Consider the following 22,683-nt stretch of genomic DNA (forward strand, 5'->3'; position numbering starts at 1 on the left):
TCCACCCTAGATTTTGCCTACTCTAAAGGTATACACTGGGATGTATGAGTTTCTCCCTTCCCTTTTGCTTCAGCAAACTTCTAGACTCCCCAGCCCAGCAGCTCAGATGGAGATACGGGGTCGGGCGGGAGGGGCGGGAGGGGATGGGTAGCGGTGACTGGTTCTGAGTCAGCTCCTTCCACCATTCATCTTGACCTTGTTCTTGAACTCAGTAAGCTGTGTTCTATGCAAGTGGTTACACCATTCTTTCAAAGGATAGAATTCCACAATTGTCCAGAGAAATTTGGTGGTCTGCAGAGGGAAAACAATGAACAAATTCGTTTGTTTACCATTGGTTTGTTTTTTTAAACTCAGTACTACAATACTTTCAGTTTAATCAGAACACATTAAAGGAGATTGGCTGATCCTGTAAAATATGAGACTCCTGAAACACAATTATTTTCGTCAAATATAAGTAATTTATAAAAAATTATAATCAAGTTAGAAGTTTTATTTAATTTTAAATAAGAAAATAGCCTGAGGAATTGAAGCCTAAATAGAATTATAATTCATAATTAGCCGATCATGTTTCTTATCATTGTTAAACTTTGGCCCGATAACGCCTTCTCTCAGCATAATCCTTAAATTTCTCATATCCAGAGAGCACACTTTCAGTCAACCCGTGTTTTGTTCTTAATGCATTTGTGAATCTTTAATTTCCTTCAGTTTATTTATAAAGGTCTTAAAGAGCCTGACTACCTCAGAAAGTCATTTAGATAATTGCTCATGTTTCATATTAATTTCTGGGGTTCCAAATTTAAAAACATGGGGCATAAGTTTTTTGCCTTTTTTTTAAACACAAAGGATATAAACTATCTAGCCACCCACAATCCTCTCAGGAACGAAGCAGGGGATGGAAGAATGAAGTGGCAAAAAATAAGAGAATTCCTATCCAATTTTTGGATTTCAAATTTGGCCTATTAGGAATGAACAATTTATGAATGGAATGCTTTTTAAAGTTTTATTTGTGAGTGAGTTGTTGAAACCTGGAATATGATTTTTCACAGAAATAATGTCAGTGATTTTCAAATTTTCTTTACAAATGCCATCTTAGAAGCTCGTTTTTGAAGCAGATGCAAAGGAACTGCCTTGCTTAAAAGAGGTGTGTAGGGTGCCCAGTCTCCAGGGACAGGTCCGCAGGTCACAGTTAAATCTGATGAATTACCTTAGAGCCCCGGTCAGACGTGGTGATGCTAGGACTCTAGTCTTGCAGATCACAAACCACACACAGCCCCGACCTCAGCAATCTGGGGAACCTAGTCTGTTTTGCTTCTTGCTCAGGCCAAAGCACAGTCTCAGAGACAGCAGGAGACCATCCAGATGTAGACAGTATAGAGGCTGAGCTGAGTGAATGCAGCCCTTCAAGTCCGCTCATGGAGCAAGCACTCACCTCCACTCCATCATTCCTCAGACAACTTTACTTTAAGATCGTCCTTTCTGTACTTATAAACTCATATTTTCATCCCCTGTGTGTGAGTTTTTCAGTGAGGGCATTATTGACAATTTTCTTTGTCAAGGGGGACTAACCACACTTTGTTCATTTCCCTAGTGTCCACCCAGTGAGTGTTCCCCAGTCCTTGGAACAACCCGAAGTGTCCCATAGCTAAGCATACCCCACTTTGAGAATCAACTAAGAGGGAAGCAATCTTATTGACCTACAACATCCCTATAGGTATTTACATTGTAGGAGAGATTGCTTTTAGATCTAAATGGCTACTAAATATACGAAAAGGAAATGCAGGTCAAAACTACAATGAGATAACACTACACTCCCGCTCCATGACTAAAATGAAAAAGACCGACAGTAATTTGTTGAGGATGTGGAGCAGTTGGTACTGGAAATGGAAATTGACATAAGCACTTTGGACAACTGTTTGACAATATTTATTGAAGTAAATAAACATGAGCCTTATTTAGTGACCCAGAAATTTTACTCCTAGATATATACCCAAGAGAAATATACCAAAAGACATACATATAAGAATGTTCACAGGTGCATGGTTGGAAATAAACCCCCAAATGTCTCTCAACAGTAGAACAGATAAATTAACTTTGTACTCACACAATAAAATGTAACAGAGCAATGAAAAATGAACTCTATGCAACAACATTGATGAATCTCTTAGGCATAACAAAGTCAGACAAAAGAATATATACAATATGATTCCCTTTATATGAAGTTTAAGAACAGCTAAGACTAATCAACAATGATGGGAATCAGGATAGTAGTTACCTGTGGGGGCAAAGAGGTTGACTGGGAAGGGACATGAAGTGCCTTCTGAGGCACTGGGAATGTTCTAAGTCATGATCTGGGTGGTGGTTATACAGTATGTGCGCACACGTGTATACACATATGTACTTGTATGTATACATGTATGTATATGCAAAAACCTCATATAGTTGTACACTTAAGATTGATATACTTAGCTGGATGTAACTTTAAAAAGAAAAAATCTTGGAAATTTAATTAATCTCTAATTTATGGTATTTTCTAGAATATGATAAAAATAAATTGAGGTGGTTGAGGGAAATGGGAGTTTTTCTGGAAGCTGTGAGAGTGTGTCCATGCTTCTGGGTTTCTGGAGCCAAAATTAGGGGAAGTGGTATTGCTAGTGGCACAAGCTGATTAGAATAGAGATGGTAGGAAAAGGGAAGGGAAAATTTTATATGATTCCTCTTCTTCACTCTACTTCTTCCTTTCTGTAGCCATAGTGTTTTTGTTTAAGCCTTAATTTCTGTCCTCCATTCCCATGGCATCATGGTCGAAGTGGTGGGCAATGTTGAGAGTCAAAGAGGGGACATTGGAAGAGAGCAAAAGGCAGTGGTTGTGTATCAGGTATCTATGCTTTGTGGGGGACAAACACCACCCTAACCTGCAGGGAGGTTAGCCAGCAGGGAGACTGGATGGTACTGTCATAGAAACTTCCAGATAAGGGAAAATTCTGGGTCCCAAGAGATAAACATGGAAGGTGTAATGGTACAGTCAATGAACAGGAGTAAAAGCCCCTCAGAGAAAGAGGAAGGCTGATGATCACACCCTAGTGGGAACATGAGGAGAAACAGTGGTCCAGCCTTTTTGACCACAACTGGCTGGTTACCCAAATTTGAGGTTTAAGTGGGGACATACAATAGGGGCTTCGCTTGTACCACGTAAGCCCCAACTGGACTTGGCACTCTTCCTGGTCCTTCATGGTGGTTCTCTTAAAGAGAATGAGTTATAGGGGGATATTTTCAATTACATGCTGTGCATAAATGTGCGTTATAATACAACACACACTCTGATCAAAAGTAAGATGGGCAGGTGCTGGACCATATGCTGGTCCAGGTGTCATCTAGCTATACCAGTTTCCAGCTGCATGCAAGCTGGAATGCTGTAGAATTTACACAACAAACATGGGTTGTCATTTGAATATCATTGAAAATGTCATATTGTCATGTGTCGGGTAAAATATGTCCATGTAGATATCTTTGGCTACGTAGAATGTGAAATATAAGCAAATAGTGATTTATTGCAGGCTGCATTTGCCTTTTTATGTGACGATTCTGCTAGTAATGTTTTGCTACCATGGCGTTCAGTTTAATGTAGAAAATTAACATTTTAGGATCCTTAATAGAAGTTTTATTAGAATTAATGATTGAGAGAAGTAAATATAATTTCACATGGAAACACTAATAGCCAAGTCTGTTAACTGTTAAGCTTCATAAGCCACCCTGAATAAAATAGATGACTACTAATATTTTTTTACTTTTAACTTGTCACATTCTGTTTATTTTTAATTACCTTTGAAAATGACTCTATAATCTTTTTTTAAAAATTGCCACATTTTTGTCTCTCCTCTTCCAAATCATTTTGATTTCCCCTTGGGCCACTGACTTAGTCCATTGGGGCTGCTGTAACAAAATACCACCAACTGGGTAGCTTAGAAACGGCAGATATTTATTGCTCACAGTTCTGGAGGCGGGCAAGTCCCAGATCAAGGCACCAGCATGGTCACCTTCTGGTGAGGGCCCTCTACCGGTTACAGATGTCTCCATTGTGTCCTCAAATGGTGGAAGGGACTAGGGATCTCTCTGGAGCCCCTTTTATAAGGCAGTAATCCCATTCAGGAGGGTTCTTCCCTCATGACTGAAACACCCTGCAAGGGCCTCACCTACTAATACTGTCACCTTTAGGGAGGGTTAGGATTTCAACATATGAATCTGGCGGTGGGGTGGGGGGCACAAAACGTTGAGACCATAGCAATCACCACATGCAGATGACCTTGAGGCTCTGTTTCCAGCGATGCTTTCCTTTCACTTTATTCCTGAATCTGCTGCTGTGGCTGGATATTTATACAATACTTGAGTATCCCAGCATGACCTTCTAGTGTAAAACTTACCTCTTTTTTTTTTTTTTTTTAACATCTTTATTGGAGTATAATTGCTCCACAATGGTGTGTTAGTTTCTGCTTTATAACAAAGTGAATCAGCTATACATATACATATATCCCCGTATCTCTTCCCTCTTGTGTCTCCCCCCCACCCTCCCTATCCCACTCCTCTAGGTGGTCACAGAGCACCGAGCTGATCTCCCTGTGCTATGCGGCTGCTTCCCACTAGCTATCGATTTTACATTTGGTAGTGTATATATGTCCATGCCACTCTCTCGCTTCGTCCCAGCTTACCCTTCCCCCTCCCCGTGTCCTCAAGTCCATTCTCTACGTCTGCGTCTTTATTCCTGTCCTGCCCCTAGGTTCTTCAGAACCATTTTTCTTTTTTTTTAGATTCTATATATATGTGTTAGCATACGGTATTTGTTTTTCTCTTTCTGATTTACTTCACTCTGTATGACAGTCTCTAGGTCCATCCACCTCACTACAGATAACTCAATTTCGTTTCTTTTTATGGCTGAGTAATATTCCATTGTATGTATGTGCCACATCTTCTTTATCCATTCATCTGTCGATGGACACTTAGGTTGCTTCCATGTCCTGGCTATTGTAAATAGAGCTGCAATGAACATTGTGGTACACGACGCTTTTGGAATTACGGTTTTCTCAGGGTATATGCCCAGTAGTGGGATTGCTGGGTCCTATGGTAGTTCTATTTTTAGTTTTTTAAGGAACCTCCATACTGTTCTCCATAGTGGCTGTATCAATTTACATTCCCACCCACAGTGTAAGAGGGTTCCCTTTTCTCCACACCCTCTCCAGCATGTATTGTTTGTAGATTTTTTGATGATGGCCATTCTGACTGGTGTGAGGTGATACCTCATTGTAGTTTTGATTTGCATTTCTCTAATGATTAGTGATGTTGAGCATTCTTTCATGTGGAAAACTTATCTCTTCATCTGCCTTTTTCCTTCACAGAACTTTCTACAAAACCAATAGTGTCTTTTCCTCTTTGCTCAGATTAGAAGCCTCAAGGGCATCTTTGACCCTCTTCTAATCCAGTGCCCGTGTTGGCCAGTCAAACACCAAACACCATGCACTGTCAGTTGTTCCTTCAAAAACAAACAAACAAACAAAAAACAAAACTTCATTCCTTCTCTTCCTGATTATTCTCACTAACCTGGCTTGTCACCAGTCTCATACTTGCTTTATTCCTTCAGTGATCAAACTTTTAATCTCATCTCACCAAGCCATGTGCTGGCCAGATGTGTTTCCCTAGAGCCCGCCCTTGATTATATCTCCCTCCTGCTCACAAACCTTTCGTATATTTCCCTGTTTTCAATAAAATTGGATCCAAACCTAGCCTGGCTTTAACCAGCTCTTTTTCCAACTATTCACCTTCCTGAAACTTCTTTTCCAGCCAACGGTTTGACTCATGATTTCCTGATCCCTTTCCTTCTCCAGTCTCTGTCGCTCATGCTCTGATGTCCACCCATGTAGATCATTCACCCCTTCCTGCCCATCCATCTGGCTTCTCCCCAAATTCAACACCTGATGAAGTCTTTCCTCCTTCTCCATGCTGCAGTCTCCCTTACCTCCACCTTCCTTTAGTAACTCTTATTTGTCTATACAGGCAATTTCGTAATTTAATTTCTTCAGGTTTATGACCTTTCTTCTGATTGTGATAACAATTTTCCCTTTCTTAATTTTTACATAGTTACAGGCACAACTAGACTATAAGTGTCTCCAGGGCGAGAGTCTTCGCCTTACCTGTATGCCCTATAATACTTAAAAAACACTAACACTAAAATATAAGCTCTGTGAAGGCTGGCATCTTTGGTCAGTTTTGTTCACTGGTAAGTCTCTAGTATCTAGCATAGAACCAGGTACATAGTAGGTGCATAGTAAATATTTGCTAAACTGTAGATGTTCAGTAAATGTTTGATTTGATTAAACTGCTGCTGCATTAAAAGTTGCTCGCATCTCTTACTTACTATAACTGAGAGGTGTTATAGTGATAAAGACAGGGAATGCAATTTACAGCCAGAATCTGTTCCGTAGAGCTTGACTTCTCTTTCTAAAAGAATTGTTTTCCTGCAGATATTAATGAATGCCAACTACAGGGTGTGTGCCCTAATGGTGAGTGTTTGAATACCATGGGCAGCTATAGATGTACCTGCAAAATAGGATTTGGGCCAGATCCTACCTTTTCAAGTTGTGTTCGTAAGTAATGATCACTTTTTATTACTATTTTGCATCTGTTTTTTTTGGGGGGTGGGGTGGGGGGGTGGGAACTGAGAAGTATCCAAAAGAAGGTAAATACTCAGTGGTCAACTGAATATTGTAAATATGCAGGAAAATGTCATTAAAATGACAGGAGGGAGGGGGCGGCCTGATATACTACAATAAATCTATGTTTATTTAAAAAATGCATTTTTATTGTGTTCAGAAAAAATGACAGCTTAAACTTAAGGTAGAGAACAAGCACACAGAGGAATTATACTTATGCAAAGAAAACAGTTAATTAAAATTAGCATACCTAAGACATGAAAACAGATTTTTCCTTCATGAGTATTTTAAGCATTATTTAAGTGGAGTGAAACTTTGTCCCAGCTTCTGTCTTTAATTAGTCCAAATTCTGAGTCACTTCTGTCTGATTTAATGAGGTTTCACTGTACTTTCTTGGTTAGAAGGGTCTGGGAAATAGTTAGCAAGGCTCTGTGTTTCAGATTTTTTTATTCAGTTCTAATTTCAAATATTCTATTCTGTTGTCCTCAAAAACCACTGATATGTGTCCCTGAAGTTAAACTATTTTGCCTTACAAATCTGTCTCTAAGATTTTTTTTTTTTAACTTGTTAAGGATAAAAATCCTCCATCAAATCTTATGTTCTAATATTGGTACAGAAAATGTAGTTTCTCCGAAAAGACACTCTTGCCACAAAACCTAATGTAGTGTAATCAATACAGATCACCTGACAATTAGAGATGTATGCATTTTAGATGTAAAGTGCTCAGACACAGAATTTTTTAAGACTACCTTATTTTTAGGGTACTTGTGCCCATTATTACAAAGTAGGTAAATGCAACAGATTTTTCAAAGTCACATACGATTAAAGGTTAAACATTTTAAACTAATGCATGGCAGAAAACTGTCGAGATAATGTTAAGAGCAATCCTGCATTAATTTTTGTCTTGCTAGGTTTTTGTTTTTATTTACCTGTTTTTATAATGTGGCATTGGTATATGTTAAGTTGTATCTTTCTGGTCCCCAGTTTTAAATTTGTCATATCATCAAGGCATATTTTTCATGAAGGTACCATCGTTTGCTTTTAACTGTGCATCTCTAACTCTGTGCCCTAAGCTGATGGATAGACATGGTGAAATAAAGACAAACGTAATAAAATAAAAATGGCAATCTCATTCATTACTTTTAGATGAGTTTGTTGAGTGTTTTGGAACATTGTTACTAATTGCTACTATTTTCCTTTGAAACCTGTCAAATACAGATTAGGAAATTTTGCGCATAAGTTCTTCCGTGTTCTTTCACAGGCAGTTCTGATCATAAAGCAGGCAGACACCTAATTATAGGGCTTTTTTTGGCGGGTGGTAAAATTAGACTGTAAAATTATGCTTGCATACAAGGTACACTTGAAAACTGATGCAAGGATTTGGAAATTTCCGGCCAAAAATCACATTGTTGACAATATCCAGATAATTTAGGGATAACTTCTGGCTGATTGGAATTACATGAGTAGAGTATTGTAAATACAGTTGTATAATTTAAGCATAAAAGATTTTTAGAGTTTGAATATAGAATTTGCTGTGAATATTTGTTTTTCCTTAAATAATTTGCTTTGTAGTCTGGTTAAAATTACTACATTGAACGTTGTAGATTAGGTACAGTTAGAGGACTGGTCGCAAAGTGTTTTATTTGACTAGATCTGATGTCTAGAGCTAAGGGCAGACATCCAGGTTTTAATAAGATTGTAGAAACCTGCCAATGAGATATTTGAAACACACTCTCCTTAGCATTTATTTTCCCTGTCATTGCCCAGATAATACTGAACTTATTAAACAACCATCCGTTCGTATTTGAAAAATAAATAATTCAATTTTATGGTTCAGCTACAACAGCTGAAACGATAAGTATTAGGAGATGTTTGTTGCTAGTTAAATGTTCCCGTTTAGAGTCTGAAGTTAAAACCTGGGCTCTTTACCAGCGTTGAGTGGGCAGATTTATTTCTCTTTCCTCTGAATTTACCACATGTAATATCATAGAGATATGTAAAATCTTTCAGGATTTGTGACTTGGTTCAATCCAGTCTGATTTGTGGGTGAACCATATTTTGAAGAAGTTGATAGGGAAGTCTGAAGAGAAACAATGTCTTGAGAAAGAATGAGGGGAGAAGGTGATACTTACCAAGTAGGGGAAAAAAGTACTGACAAGTTGGTGGTACCCTTGATAGTCATGGGGGAAGCAGCAGAAGGAGACCGGGGGTCACACATGCACACACACGCATGCACAGACACGCACACAGACGCACAAAGGCACTGAGCAAAGCTATCTATCATTTGGAGTAAATGCTCTTGCAAGATATAAAAACAGCCTTGGATAGACCGTGGAAGCTGATGGAGGAGATTGACCACGTTTGCTCAGGCAGCATGAATTTAGGGCATATCCAGGCCATAAAAGGTGTGGCTGACTCTGTGAACTCAAAGAAATGCACTTGGCAGTGGCCGAGGAGCAATGGGAAGCTCTCCCTGTTCTCGAATACGCTGAGGTGAACACCCTCAGAATTCCTTGACTGCAGCCAAAGGTTGCAACCACTTCACTTTCTCTCCTTGCCTGCGCCCTGTCCTTGACTTAGCCAAGCTGAAAGAAGAAAGTAGGAGGGTTCTGGCGTTTGCTGTCTCCGACCTCTGTGTCTGTGGATGAGGGCGCTGCTGCAGTAGCGTTCTCCAGACCTGCTCCTACCTCTCTGTGGGGAAAGGTGAAACTCCAGGATTTCTCAGAGCCAATCCAAGAAAAGTATAATAACCTGTGCAGTCGGAGTAGGAAAGCTTTCTGACTTTTTAAGCTGCAATTAATTTTCTTCAGAAATTCAAGAGCTCCAGGATGAATGCTGGGGAGGGTGTGTCCACAGGTTCAAAGGGCCCAGGTAAAAGAATTTTGAGCCTGCATATTTGCTGTTTCATAATATTCTTGACCCATGGACTTGGTGCTCACTGACAGAAATAGAGGGTTAGAGAGATGTGCTTCTGCCCTAACTCTGGAAATCATGAGATGCCGAACTCGTCCCTTCGAAAAGCCAGTTATATTCATGAACATCATTTCTTTTTAGTTTCTGCAGCTTCCTTATGAGATATGAATTATTTTACACAATAGGAAACTGAAGCTAGGAGAGTTTAAGTAACTTTTCAAGATCATATAGCTTGTAAATGACATTTGAGGTTTAAAATTGGGTTTTGTGCCTCTAACTTTAGGATTCTAGATCAGGGATTGGCAAATTATAGCCCGTGGGCAAAACCTGTCCCACCGTCTGTTTTTGTAAATAGTTTTATTGGAACACAGCCATGTCCATTCATTTACATACTGTCTAAGGCTGCTTTCACGCTGTCGTGGCAGAGCTGAGAAGTTGAAACAGAGACCAAATGGACCACAAAGCCTAAAATATTTATCTTGCCTTTCACAGAGAAAATTTGCTGACTTTTGGGCTAGATCAATGCTGTCCAATAGAACTTTCTGTGATGATAGACAGTGCAGATACAGAACATTTCTGATGTGATAGACACTAGTCACAAGTGGCTGGTGTGACTAAGGAATTGAATTTTAAATTGTATCTCATTTAAATTTTATCGAAGTAGTAGTATGTGGCTAGGGGCTAACAAATTGGATCTCATAGTTGTAGATCCTTTTTTTTTTTTTTTTATAAAGCTGATTGGGTAAATGACTGCTAGATCTCTCTTGCAGAGAGAGAAAAATGGGCTTTCCTTCCTGACTTGGTGGTTTTGTCCATGGTGACGTTGTTCTCCCCAGAAATGAGGCTGGGAGCCTCTGTGTCACCTCTGACTCTGTCATATCCTTTGGTCTCCAAGAAAGTCATTAGATCTTCATAATCGATTTTCTACCTTTTCCTTTCTTCCCACCTCCTCTGTGGCTGTCTCAGCTTAGGCTCCTAGTTTTCCTCACTTAGTGGTCTCACAGCATCATGGCCTTGAGGTTGTACAGACAGATCTGTGCTAACTGTTTGCTCCCATATAAAAGCAGTAACAACCAAAACTGTGACAGTAATGTAGTAATCTTTACTGTGTACTTACTAAGTGCCAGGCACTGCGATGAGTACTTTATATGGATTATCAAATAAAATACTTACAAGATTTCTATGAGGCTTGCAGTGTTGTTCTTCCTATTTTAGAAATGAAGAAGTTGAGGCACAGAGAGTTTAAGGATCTTTCCAAAAGTCACACAGCCTGTAAGTGGTAGAGCCCAAATTTGAAACTCAATTTGTCTCACTCCACAAGCTGAGCCTTTAATCAGGAAGAGGAAACTGGTCTAAATTGACAGGAGCAAGTCATCTATTTAAGCGGAGCCACTATTTAGTCTCACTGTAAAATGCTGGTCTGACTCTGCAATGGCCTCAGAATCATTGTTTTTTTAAAATTTCGGTTCTCGCAGAATTTATTTTTAATAACCCGTTTCCTGAAAAGGGTGCCTGTGGGCTCTTACTTCCCTAGGAAAGTCATCTGTCAGACTCCTTCTAACAGTGTTACTTGCTCCCCACACCTGCATCCCAGCACTCATCCCATTGGGACTTTAAGCTTTAATGGCATGAAACTCTAATGTGGAATTTCATCCAAGAAGTGAATAAGTATATTGGAGGTGTTTGGGGGAGGGGGGGAGTGAAAACAAACTAGTAGGAGAGGCTAGCTTATATGCTGTCTCCTCAAGTCTTCTCTGTTTTTCAGCTTCTTCCAAGTACCAGGTTAATTTATATCTGCTTAATAATATTTACATTTATGTTTGAATTGATAAGAGCAGCATGTCTTTGAAAGTATAATCAGAGTTGGTTGTACGACCCTATAATTAAGTACAAATTGGTTAATACATTATTGGGGAGCCCAAATGTGAGAACCATAGCATCTTACCTTCTTATGGTGGTTTGTTATGGAATCACCGTCAGCATTGGATATATGGTGAAGATTCAATACTGTACTTGGGTATAGAGCTATATGTTTATTTCTTTGGAAGATTTTTCCCATGTCTGTCGCCAGGAGCAAAAGATTTGTTTTCCTGACTGACTGATAGGGCATTTCTAGTAGGGTTTATGCTTCTGAAATGTTTTTCCCTCTATACAGAGTAACTGAATCTGTGCACCTGAATCTTAGCAACACATCCTACAAAAAATACAATCTGCAAAACCCATATTTCAGGGTACCTACATATATGAACCTACCAGCAAGCTTTGTAATTCCTCCTCATTACTCTGTCCCATTCCCATTTCCACCAATTCTTTAGCAATCTTTGGGCAATATTGATTTTTTTTTCAGTATAGTGTAAATCCTTATGATGCAATAGACTATATAATCACGTCTATTATATTTTAAATAATAAATGTAATATACTAATGAATTAGCCTTTACAACCAGCCTTTCAATCTGTGGTTAAAGATACTCAGACAGTAGAAACACCAATCATGCATCATTCTAGGTAGCATATTGTTCCTGGGTTTATGTATCATGTTGAATGTGAAAATGCTAGAGGTGTGTAATGAAATAAGTGAATTGCCATGTAAGTCATTTGAAATGATAAAAGAATAACAGGTGACTTAGGCATTAAAATAGAGGGCATTTTAAAGGGCACATCCTGTTAGAAATCTGAGGGAGGCATAAATTAACACTTTTTGATCCACATAATTGTAGAGCAAAGAAAATTTGAATCATAGGAGCATTAGTAAAATTTAGGTATGTAAGCCAGACCTTTCCAATGGCTTCCTCCTGGGATTTCTTCCATCTTTGAAGGAGCAGATTTTTTTGTTAGTTAATGGCTTATTCTTATGTGCACTTGGGGCGAAGCACAATGTTTAGTTGCAATATGGTCTGATGTTCCCTGACACACCAACAGCTGAGTTTTGATGACTCTGTAAGCCAATGATTCTTATTCCCCTAAAGACCCCCACTTGAAGTGTGTTGGAAGCTGTCATGGAAAAAAAAAAAAACACCAGTACCCTAGCACTTAGGGAGAATCTCTGGGTTAGGAAATGATGCAAGGACAAAAACCTATAAGACAGAGACCTTTCAGGAGACGATGTTTAGGAGGAATTAGCTTGTTTGACTTCTGTCATTATTCTCCACATGACAAAATGCCTAAAATTTTGCTTTTTCTGTGTGTGTGTGTGTGCACCATGCATGGAGCCTGAACCAGAGACTTGCTTTAATGAACAAGCAATCTCTTACAATTCACTTACACACAAATACACATACTAATCCCTTAAAAACTGAATTGCTGATTTGGAGTTTGGGGTTAATCTGGGCGGTAGGCCTGATATGTTACTTTAAAGTAGAGTCCTTGGATAGAGGAGCAGAGTAAGTGTCACAGGGATGGTGCCTAAGGTAGTATCACTACCCTGGATATGAGAGCGAGGTGGATACCAGGGAGCGAGCGAGGACAAGTCAGCGCAAGGGGCCAACGTCACCGTCTGCCAATGTCCAGGGTTTGGGGAAACTCTCTGCTCTGCTTTAAAAGGCCCTTGTTCTTGGGATCTAGAACTAACCTTAATGCGATTAGTGTTATAATTAATCCCTACCACGTGTAAAATAGGCTCTTGTGAGTTGACCTGACGTTGTTTCTATGGAAATACGTGTTGTGAATTCCAAACACTTTGGTTGGAGAAGAAATTTTGGAGCAAAATCCTTGGTGAGCTGATTATCCTAGGACTATGTATATGTTCTTAAGATTATACAACTTACATATAGAGACAGAAACACACCCATATGCTATATAAGTGATGGTCAATCATTCCAGAAACTTATCCTTTTGGGGGTAATAACCATACTCTTAAATTTTCTTTTTCTTCTGTGACCTTTAATCTTTCATAGCTGACTTGCACAGACTCCAGAAAGTGAGTAGGAGAAGGGAGAGGAAAAGACTCAAACTTCTCCCTTTTACCACATTTTTAGTAGTCTTGGGCAAACCTGGCCTTATTAGAGGAACTAAGTTTTGAAGCCTTAGGAAGGTCTCCTCTGCTCCCCTCAATCCTCTCCTCCACCCTCCAATTCACCCATATCCTTTTTTCGACTGTTTTCACTTTGTTGAAATTCTACCACTACAGCAGTGATCAAGTCGTGTACAAATGCCCTTGAGAGGATGGAGATACCTGCTTTTATTAATAAGGCAGGCTGACGTGTATTTTGTGTCTACTCTGAACCACACGTTTAGCATATGATATTTTGAGTCTATACATTGAGCTTGTCACCTATAAGTGAGGGAGTTATTGAGGCTCAGCCAGTGTATTACTTAGCATTCTCTCCAGAGAAATGGAGCCAATAGCGTGGGTGGATGAGAAGGGATTTTTAAGGAATTGGCTCACATGAATGTGGAGGTTGGCAAGCCCCAATCTGCAGGGTAGGCTGGCAGCCTGGAGGTCCTGGGAACAGCTAATGTTGCAGCCAGAGTCTGAAGGCTGTCTGCTGGCAACATTCCTTCTTCCTCTGGGGAGATCAGTCTCCTTTTCTCCTAAGGCCTTCAACTGCTTGGATAAGGCGCACCCACATCCTGGAGAGTCATCTGCTTGACTCAAAATCTACTAATTTAAATGTTAATCTCATGTGAAAAATACCTTCACATCAACATTCAGACCTGTCTTTGACCAGCTGTCTAGGTTCCGTGGCCCAGTCAAGTTGACACATAAACCATCGCAGCCAGTCAAAGTGACTTCCGTAGGTTATATTGCTGGCAAGTGGTAGACCCACTATGTGAGCCCAGGTCTGTCTGGCTCTAAAAACCCTTGCTCTCTTCACTGTGCTGTAGTGCTTTCATTGAATCAGGTTGTTTCTTGTAGCGGAGATGTCAGTTGTTTTGTGGGAATGAAAATTTAGCTCTGAGCGGGAAAGGAAGGTGATTTGGAAGTGCCAGGTGCTAGAGGAATTGGGTAAGGGAAAGGCAAATTGGGAAAAGCTCATTCGGGCGGTGATGCAGTAGAGAAGAGCTTTTGTTGACATGGGGAATGAACAGAGAGGTGACCATCAAGCTTGGTCTAGTCAGCAGTGTTGACTTGGCCTGGAACTGGCTCTGCAGAACATTCTCCGTGCACATTTACTCTAGAAAATGATCTTTGTGAAGGCAGGGACGTGTCTTTCTTGTTCTCATATTTGCCCTATGTGCCCAGTAGCTGTTAGATGAATGAAGTCTCGTCTACTAAATTTATAGAAGAAGAATCAGAATGAGAACTTAGGTATTGGATGACTGTGGGCTGATGTGCTTTTGCGATGTTTCCTGAGGGGTTGAGGATGTCATCTGTTCCTTCTCTGGTGTGCTCTCTGGCTGGACCGGGGGCCTTGTGTGGCATTGCCAGTCAGAAGCTGTTTTCTGCCTCCCATTTGCTGGTCGCTGGCCTAGGATGAGACCGGATAGGGCCCTGCAGGCTCTCACGGTCCTCCAAGCAAGAAGAGTGATAGCTGATTTGTAGTATCTACTATGTTCAGTTCCTGATTTTCCATGATACCTGGCTGTTTACCAAATTCTGCCCTAGAACTACCTCTCTTATGGCTAAATACAAGACAACAAATGAGGTAGTGATTTTGATAATTAGGTTTTATAGGTAGGTTTATTTGGGCAGGTTTATTTTGGTTGAAATTATTTGTTCTCACTCACACACACATAGTTGATTTTCAACACTTACTAAAGTGGAAGAAGGGACCAGAGACAGGGACGTTTGATGTCCTGACTCTAAAACTCATTTGGTCAACTGACCCTAAATCAAGAAGGGTAGTGCCCTACATCTAGACAGATTTATTCTGAAGTATGACTTCTAATCCAAACTTTTAGGTTCATTTTACTATTATGTGAAATGTCGAACTGGTTTTTGTCGTTTCTTGGGTGACGTCAGGCCTTATCTCTCTGCTTCAGCGGATACCCCTGTGATCTCTGAGGAGAAAGGGCCCTGTTACCGACTTGTCAGTTCCGGAAGGCAGTGTATGCACCCTCTGTCTGTTCATCTCACCAAGCAGCTCTGCTGTTGTAGTGTGGGCAAGGCCTGGGGCCCACACTGTGAGAAATGTCCCCTTCCAGGCACAGGTAAGACATGCCCCGCTGTGTGCTCACATTCATTCCTGGCCACACAAGCACACAGGATGATTTGGGCAGCTTGGGTTATTTGTGGTTTCTGACTTTAAAATTAGTTATTAATAATGCGATGTGTATTTATCCCTTTTGTAAAAACCATGAACATACGAGGTTGAATCAGTGGAAAAAATTACATGCAAAGAGCTTTTCCCATTTGTGTGTAACATTAGACTTCCTTTTGGATGTTAAGAAAAGCCATTACGTTTTATCCCTAGCTTCTAGGGCCCTAAGTCTGATGTTTGAAAGTGTGGAGAGACCAGAAGGCCCTGTTGGACTTGCACTTTCCTGATGATTGCTCACCGCCTGCACAGCAACTAGACCTGGTGCAGGTTAACTCTTTCACTCGTGTATTGAACAGGTGCCTCTCAGGTCCTGTTAAGAACATTGTGCTTGATTTCTCCAGCTGGAAATGGAGAAAATTATATTCACTATGAATATAATTGATCGAATTTATGCTATGAAGATTAATAACTCAAGGGCAGATCCTGCCAAAGCTCCCATGAACTTCTGGGTGGGAGCTGAATATTAAGAAGTGATGATTCTTTATCATTCAGTTGAGTACATGATGACCTAATGCCCTGAAAGCATAAATTTATCTAAGTGCCTTGCTTATACCAGGGAGTCACCAACTTCTCAAGCAGGGTCAAGTAGAGTTAAAGAGAAGAGAAAGAAATATACCTGCAAATACTGGGCATGATATTATCAAAAAAGGAGTGGCCCCCATTTCACTGGCATGGGGTAGGCATAATAAAACTCTACGCAGTTTCTTGTTCCATAACGTGCTTCCCACATAGGGAAGTGTATTAACTCTCACAGGGCCATTTAATGTCTTAAGCCTATAACTTGCACTGTTGCAGACAAGTTTTAAATATAAATTTAACTATTGTGAGCCACGTTTGTTGATGGCTAGGATCAGAAAGAACTGGTAAAGCAGAGACAGTATAATGTTGATGGTTGTTTGGTTTACTGGGTAACTTGACACATCTCCAGAAGGCCCTAGTATCCTCCTGTGGGATCTGATCCTCTCAGTATTAAAAAGTAATAATCAATTAAATTCATGATCTTGATAATTCACAGACCCACTTTAAGTTCAATTTTGATAGCTTTTGTAACCCTTACATGAAGCATACATCAAGAAGGTAAATGTAACACTGGAAGACTTTTCCATAAAGCGCAGTAACTAAGTTTGAAAATAATATTAAAGATAAAATTTTGGCACTTAACCAGTTTTTAGATGTATGGTGATTTTCATAAGAGTAATGTTTAGTTCATTCATGCTTCAAATATTTGATAGAAAAACATTTTTGCTAGAAACATCTATTCTTCTACATGAAAATTGTATTTCATAGTTAAACATAAAAATGAGGTTCTACCATTTAATGTGTGATCCTTAGAAAAACAAATTTTAGCATGTTTTAAGGAGTATTTGGGGGTTTTATTTTTACCGAGAGCTAATTTTAGGTCCAGAACATTCAAGAGGAGATCTCTTGTTCAGTGGAAGTGAAAAGTGACTTATTTTACTTTCAGTTTTAAAAGTAGAAATAAAAACGTTGACCATGAGCTCCTTGGTGTCTGCATTTGGTAACTTGCCTCCAGCGCTGACACCAGAGGGCTTATTAGGTGGATTGTTCCTCCTCGGGCCACACACTGCCTTGCCTCTCTTGTCTTTCCCCTTGACTCATTCCTGGCGATTATGCGATGGAGGCTAGCAAATCACAGGTCCCCAGTCAACCTTTTTTTTTTTTTTAAAGCATACAGAACCACCTTCCTGGCGGGAATAGCAGTTCCAGGGCATAGAATATTTCCTAGCCCTCAGGATAATTCGACCAGTTGGTCATGGTCAGGCTTTTGCTCACTTGTCATCCCTCTCCTTGAAAATACCTACATTCTAACTTGTCGTGTCCTTTTTTCCTTTATTTCTACCCGTCATCTCTTTAGCATGTGTATTTCGCTGGATTCCTTTGCACCATCCTGAGAATCCCTCTTCAAAGCCACTTGCCCTGTTTCAATCCTTCTTAACCAACCTCCCCATATCAGCTGATAATCTCCATCCTGGCCGAGTCCTTTGGTTTCTTCAACTGGAAACAAATTAGGATGATTTCAGCACCTCATTTCCCTCAATAGTGATTTCTTTTTCTTTTTTTAACCTTCTTGCTAGTCATTTAACTTAGATGTTACTGAGTTCCTGGTTCATAACTAGTGAAATTAGACCAAAGCAAGAGGGAACAGTCTGATTTTTGCTGATATTACACTCCCCCTGAGATATATATAATATATATAGTATGTTCTGTACCTAAAAATCTAATGTATTACATATATTTTATGTGTGTAATACATGATGTGATATAGAATATTAAATAGAAAATATATGTATGCTATCTCCTAATTTGTAGCTGACATATGTAATATATATAAAATATGTGCTCTCCAAATGCTATATATGCTATATATATATAAAATTCTGATTGGGTAGGATAAGGAATTAACAGATGGAGAAATGTTTAGTAAAAGAAAGGGTTGGGTTTTTTCTGTAAATATGCAAGTTTGACAGAAATTCAAGCATTTTGCATCTGTTTTTGAAGTTTTTAAATGTAACTATATTAGTGATGATTTATTAAGAGATATTCATCATGCTGTTTTCCTCTGTATAAGTTTGCACTTTTAGATTTTTAAAAGGAATATTTTCCCATCCCAAATCTAGCTGCTTTTAAGGAAATCTGTCCTGGTGGAATGGGTTATACGGTATCTGGCGTTCATAGACGCAGACCAATCCATCACCATGTAGGTAAAGGACCTGTATTTGTCAAGCCAAAGAACACTCAACCTGTTGCTAAAAGTACTCCTCCACCTCTCCCAGCCAAGGAAGAGCCAGTGGAGGCCCTGACCTTCTCCCGGGAACAGGGGCCAGGAGCGGCGGAGCCAGAAGGTGAGAGTGGAAATGGATCGCGGACCTAGCCATCTGTCTGTGGGTCTTTGCTTTGGTTTCCCCGCTTATAACCTCTAGAACAGGGGTTTTCAGCCTCAGCACTATTGACAGTTTGGGGAGGATAGTTCTTTGGTGTGAGGGGCTGCTCTGTGCATTGTAGTATGTTTAGCAACATCCCTGGCCTCTAACCTCTAGAAGCCAGTAGCACCCTCCCCCTCCCAGTTGCTACAACCAAAAAGGTGTCCAAGTATCACTAAGTGTCCCCTGAGGGCAGAATTACCCCTGATTGAGGACCACTGCTGCAGAGTAGTATGTACCTAGCAGGTGGCAGTATTCCACGGTCATCTCAGGACATTGTCTTGTGTTTGGGAGCTACTTTTTCTTGGTGTTTATTCCTGGAGAGTGATTCACATTTTTCAGGGAGTAGCCTGAATTCATTTCTGTGTCTACAGGGCCATTTAATAAGTATGTATTTACTTTAAAAAATGGAATCCATAGACTTAAAAAAGTTAAAGCGTCAACTGAGCGTCCATGAAATAGAGTCTCACAGGCAGTAAGGGATAAGGGGAAGCAAAATGAAGAAAGACAGGATCAATGAAAGAGATCTTGGAGATCACCTAGTGAAGTCTTTTAATTTACATTTTGAGAAACCAAGACTTAGAGCAACTGACTTGCAGATGTCATACAAAGAGTATGTGATATGACCAAGGAGCACATTTTTCCGAGGAAGTGCTTAAGGCTGCCTACTCCAGAGGGAGACTAGAGACAATGGGCTTTGACTCTCTGGTTTGGAAAGAGCGATTATCTATCTCCGTCTCTCCATAGAAACCAGCATGTCCAATACTTTGAATATCTTTGTCACCACAAAAGTGCTCACCCCAGATGGGAGGAACAAAAATCTTAGCATTGTGTGGAATAGGTATTGGCTTTAATAAAGCTCCTGTTGGCCTTTCACCCTTGATTCTTAGGTCAGAATTCAAGGTGTCCATTTATGGGTTTTGTGAGGAGAGAAGGTGCCCAGGTTAGTGAGGTGCTGGGAGCTTGGCAAGGAAGAGAGGTCTCTTTTCAGGGCTCTGAACCTCTGTGTGTTCTAGCCTATTTTATTCCCCTCTCTCACTTGCTGCATTTCTCCTTGGTTAGGCAGACGAGGTAGGACCTCACCTAGAATTGACAGTGCTGGCCAGTTTGCTCCTGTGCACTTGGCCAGATGTTTGCACCTCCTCTGCCTTGGCACAAGCAGGAGGAAATGGGCTGTGGTCCAGATTCTTCCTCGAGTTTCTTGGTGGTGGGTTAGACAGGATAGAAGGTTAGCTGACTTTTTCTAACCACAAGAACATTGCAGCAGTGGTAACAATCTGGTGCCCTGATTGGTTTTACAAGTTAATGCATCTACCTTTATACTAATGTTTATAGAGACGTTGACTCATGAGAAAAATCCCTGTGATTATTGATCTAAGGCTTAAGGACTAATTCTACATACTGATTTTTGAAAAGTGTTTCAAAATAGAAAGGAATAATCACTCCCGCCACCACCCTATAATAATGTCGATGATGGTGTAATCTGTGATTTGTTCAACATACTGATGCTAATCTCTCATTGGATCTTGCTGGCTTGTGTTTTTTTTCATGATCTTGTTAGCATATCTTCCTGAAAATGCTCACAGGGCTTCATTAAAGATCACTATGCACTAAGAATGCAGCACCCTTTCTTTGGTCTCTTATTGAAATAGGGCGTTCTTTTTTAACAGTGACATCAGAAAGCATTTCAAACATTATTTATTATGTTAAGGATAAGTATAATGAATATGTTTGTTTTCCAAGGTGTGGGAAGTTCTATAAAATTGAGATTAGGCATGAAACAATGTACCAGGAAGTGTTACCTCCTTTAACTTTTTTAGGTAGCAAGTGAGTTGGAAAGAACTTCATCACATCTGCTACCTGATCTCCTGTAACTGAGGAATGACATAGCACAGATACTTTTTCCCTGTCAGTCGTGTAAAATTCTCCAAAATGGTAGATGACCATAATTCTGCATTTGATTTAGTTTGATTCTTAATCCTGTTGGAGACATACTGAACTTTTGTTGCTTTTTAGAAAATGAAATATTATGTAGTGGACTGTCTTAAATTGTACTAATGTCCTTCTTTCTTTTTTGATTTTAGTGGCAACTGTACCTCCTGAGAAGGTAATTTATTCATTGTTTGCAAGTCGTCTTTTGTTACCTTCAAAATGACTTTCTTCTAGATTATGTGTGATTTTTTAAGACTTAAATACAGTAACGTGTCTATTATGCATTATTTGGTTTAAGGAAATATAGCATTCATTCATTCAATAAATATTTATTGAGCACCTACTGTATAACTGGCACTACTCTGAATGTTAGGAAAACAGTAGAGAATAAATCAGACAAAACTCCTTGTTCTCATGGAACTTAAATCTAGGGAGAAAAAAACGATAGGACTGATGGGAATCAGGGGCTTAAATGAAATTCAAGGAGTCAGTTTATGGCCTGGACCATCTATGGAAAGAAAGGTTCTGACATGTTTATGTAACTGTGTATTCTCAGAGTGCATATATATACTGAGTGATGTACTTCTTAATTCAACTAATACTTGACGTGCATGTTTGAGTTAAATTGGAGTAGGAGCAGAGCTTACCCTTGAAATTTATAATCAAATGCTGGGATGTTGTTTCTTTAAAATTTTAGAGAAATTTTAATCTATCTTTTTTTGGCACCAGAAAAAGGCTATGAATTGTGAGATTTATCAGTAGAAAATACTGGCATTTGCTGGAGCTCTGTCCTATTTATGTAATATTGTTCCTTGTCTGAATATTTCTTTATTGGTAACATGAAAATTAGGTAATTATTAAATGTTTATACATTTGTGTAGTGTTCATTCAGTTGGCAAGAATGCAGTAATTATTAGGATTTAGATGGGGCATATACATATGTGAATTAGTATAAATAGTTTTTTAAATCTTTAGCTTATAAATAGGGGGATAAAATAACATAAGTGTTAAAAGTGCTGAAAGAATACAGAAAAAAGGAACGATTTTAGACTGATAGCATCCAATAAGGAAAAATGTTACATTATATTGACCCCAAAAGAAGTACAACAGATATGCATATTTTACATGCATATTTGCAGCTCTTGGGTAGCATTTCCAAAGATCAGTGATGTACAGTAGTTTGCAATTTTGTTGATTTTGAATTTCATTCTGGTTGATGAGTGGGAGGAATCCTTTAGCCCATGAGTGGGCCAGCCAGCTCCCTGACAACCTCATCTTATCTGATTTTGTCCTCCTCCGTTTATGATTGAGTTTATGGTAACTCTCATAAAGGATCTGAAACAGGGCCTGAGAATTTGCTTGTGTACTTTTCCTGCAGTTTATTTGGAGAGGAGGCAGTGGGGAAAATGCAACCATAGGCTGTGAGGTCTTGACTTTTTGCAGAGGTCTCACGATATTAAAGATTGATGAAGAGAAAGCAGGGTGGTCCCTTGATGGGAAATTACGTGCGCATAGGTGCAGTGGAGGGAGGGGACAGCAAGAGGTCCGTTAGGGGAGCAGGAGAGACTCCGTTAGAAAGAGAACTTGGGGGGCTTCCCTGGTGGCGCAGTGGTTGAGAATCTGCCTGCCAATGCAGGGGACACGGGTTCGAGCCCTGGTCTGGGAAGATCCCACATGCCGCGGAGCAACTAGGCCCGTGAGCCACAACTACTGAGCCTGCGTGTCTGGAGCCTGTGCTCCTCAACAGGAGAGGCCGCGATAGTGAGAGGCCCATGCACCGCAATGAAGAGTGGCCCCCGCTCGCCGCAACTAGAGAAAGCCCTTGCACAGAAACGAAGACCCAACACAGCCAAAAATAAATAAATAAATCAAAAAAAAAAAAAGAACTTGGTGTGGGGGACGCTGCTTTGGAAGGCTTGGAACACCAAATTGCAGTTGCAGTCGGCGGGGAAATACCCTCCTCCTCAACTGGACCGTACTTGTCAAGTGGAGAAGT

At 39.9% G+C, this 22,683-nt stretch overlaps 1 protein-coding gene across 12 annotated transcripts in view; it reads left to right on the plus strand.

Moving 5' to 3' along the window:
• Positions 1-22,683, plus strand: part of LTBP1 (latent transforming growth factor beta binding protein 1) — a 419,947-nt gene that overhangs the window by 259,231 nt on the left and 138,033 nt on the right. For 6 of the 12 annotated variants that reach the window (XM_061210616.1, XM_061210619.1, XM_061210618.1 and 3 more), the window contains 4 exons: positions 6,510-6,632; positions 15,536-15,703; positions 18,453-18,677; positions 20,840-20,862. In XM_061210616.1, the coding sequence (XP_061066599.1) occupies positions 6,510-6,632; positions 15,536-15,703; positions 18,453-18,677; positions 20,840-20,862 (539 nt within the window). The remainder of the gene's footprint in view (positions 1-6,509; positions 6,633-15,535; positions 15,704-18,452; positions 18,678-20,839; positions 20,863-22,683) is intronic. The other 6 variants (XM_061210620.1, XM_061210621.1, XM_061210627.1 and 3 more) reach the window with 2 other exon arrangements.

The sequence above is a fragment of the Eubalaena glacialis genome, chromosome 14, assembly GCF_028564815.1.
Source record: "Eubalaena glacialis isolate mEubGla1 chromosome 14, mEubGla1.1.hap2.+ XY, whole genome shotgun sequence".
In the NCBI taxonomy this organism is placed as follows: Eukaryota; Metazoa; Chordata; class Mammalia; order Artiodactyla; family Balaenidae; genus Eubalaena; species Eubalaena glacialis.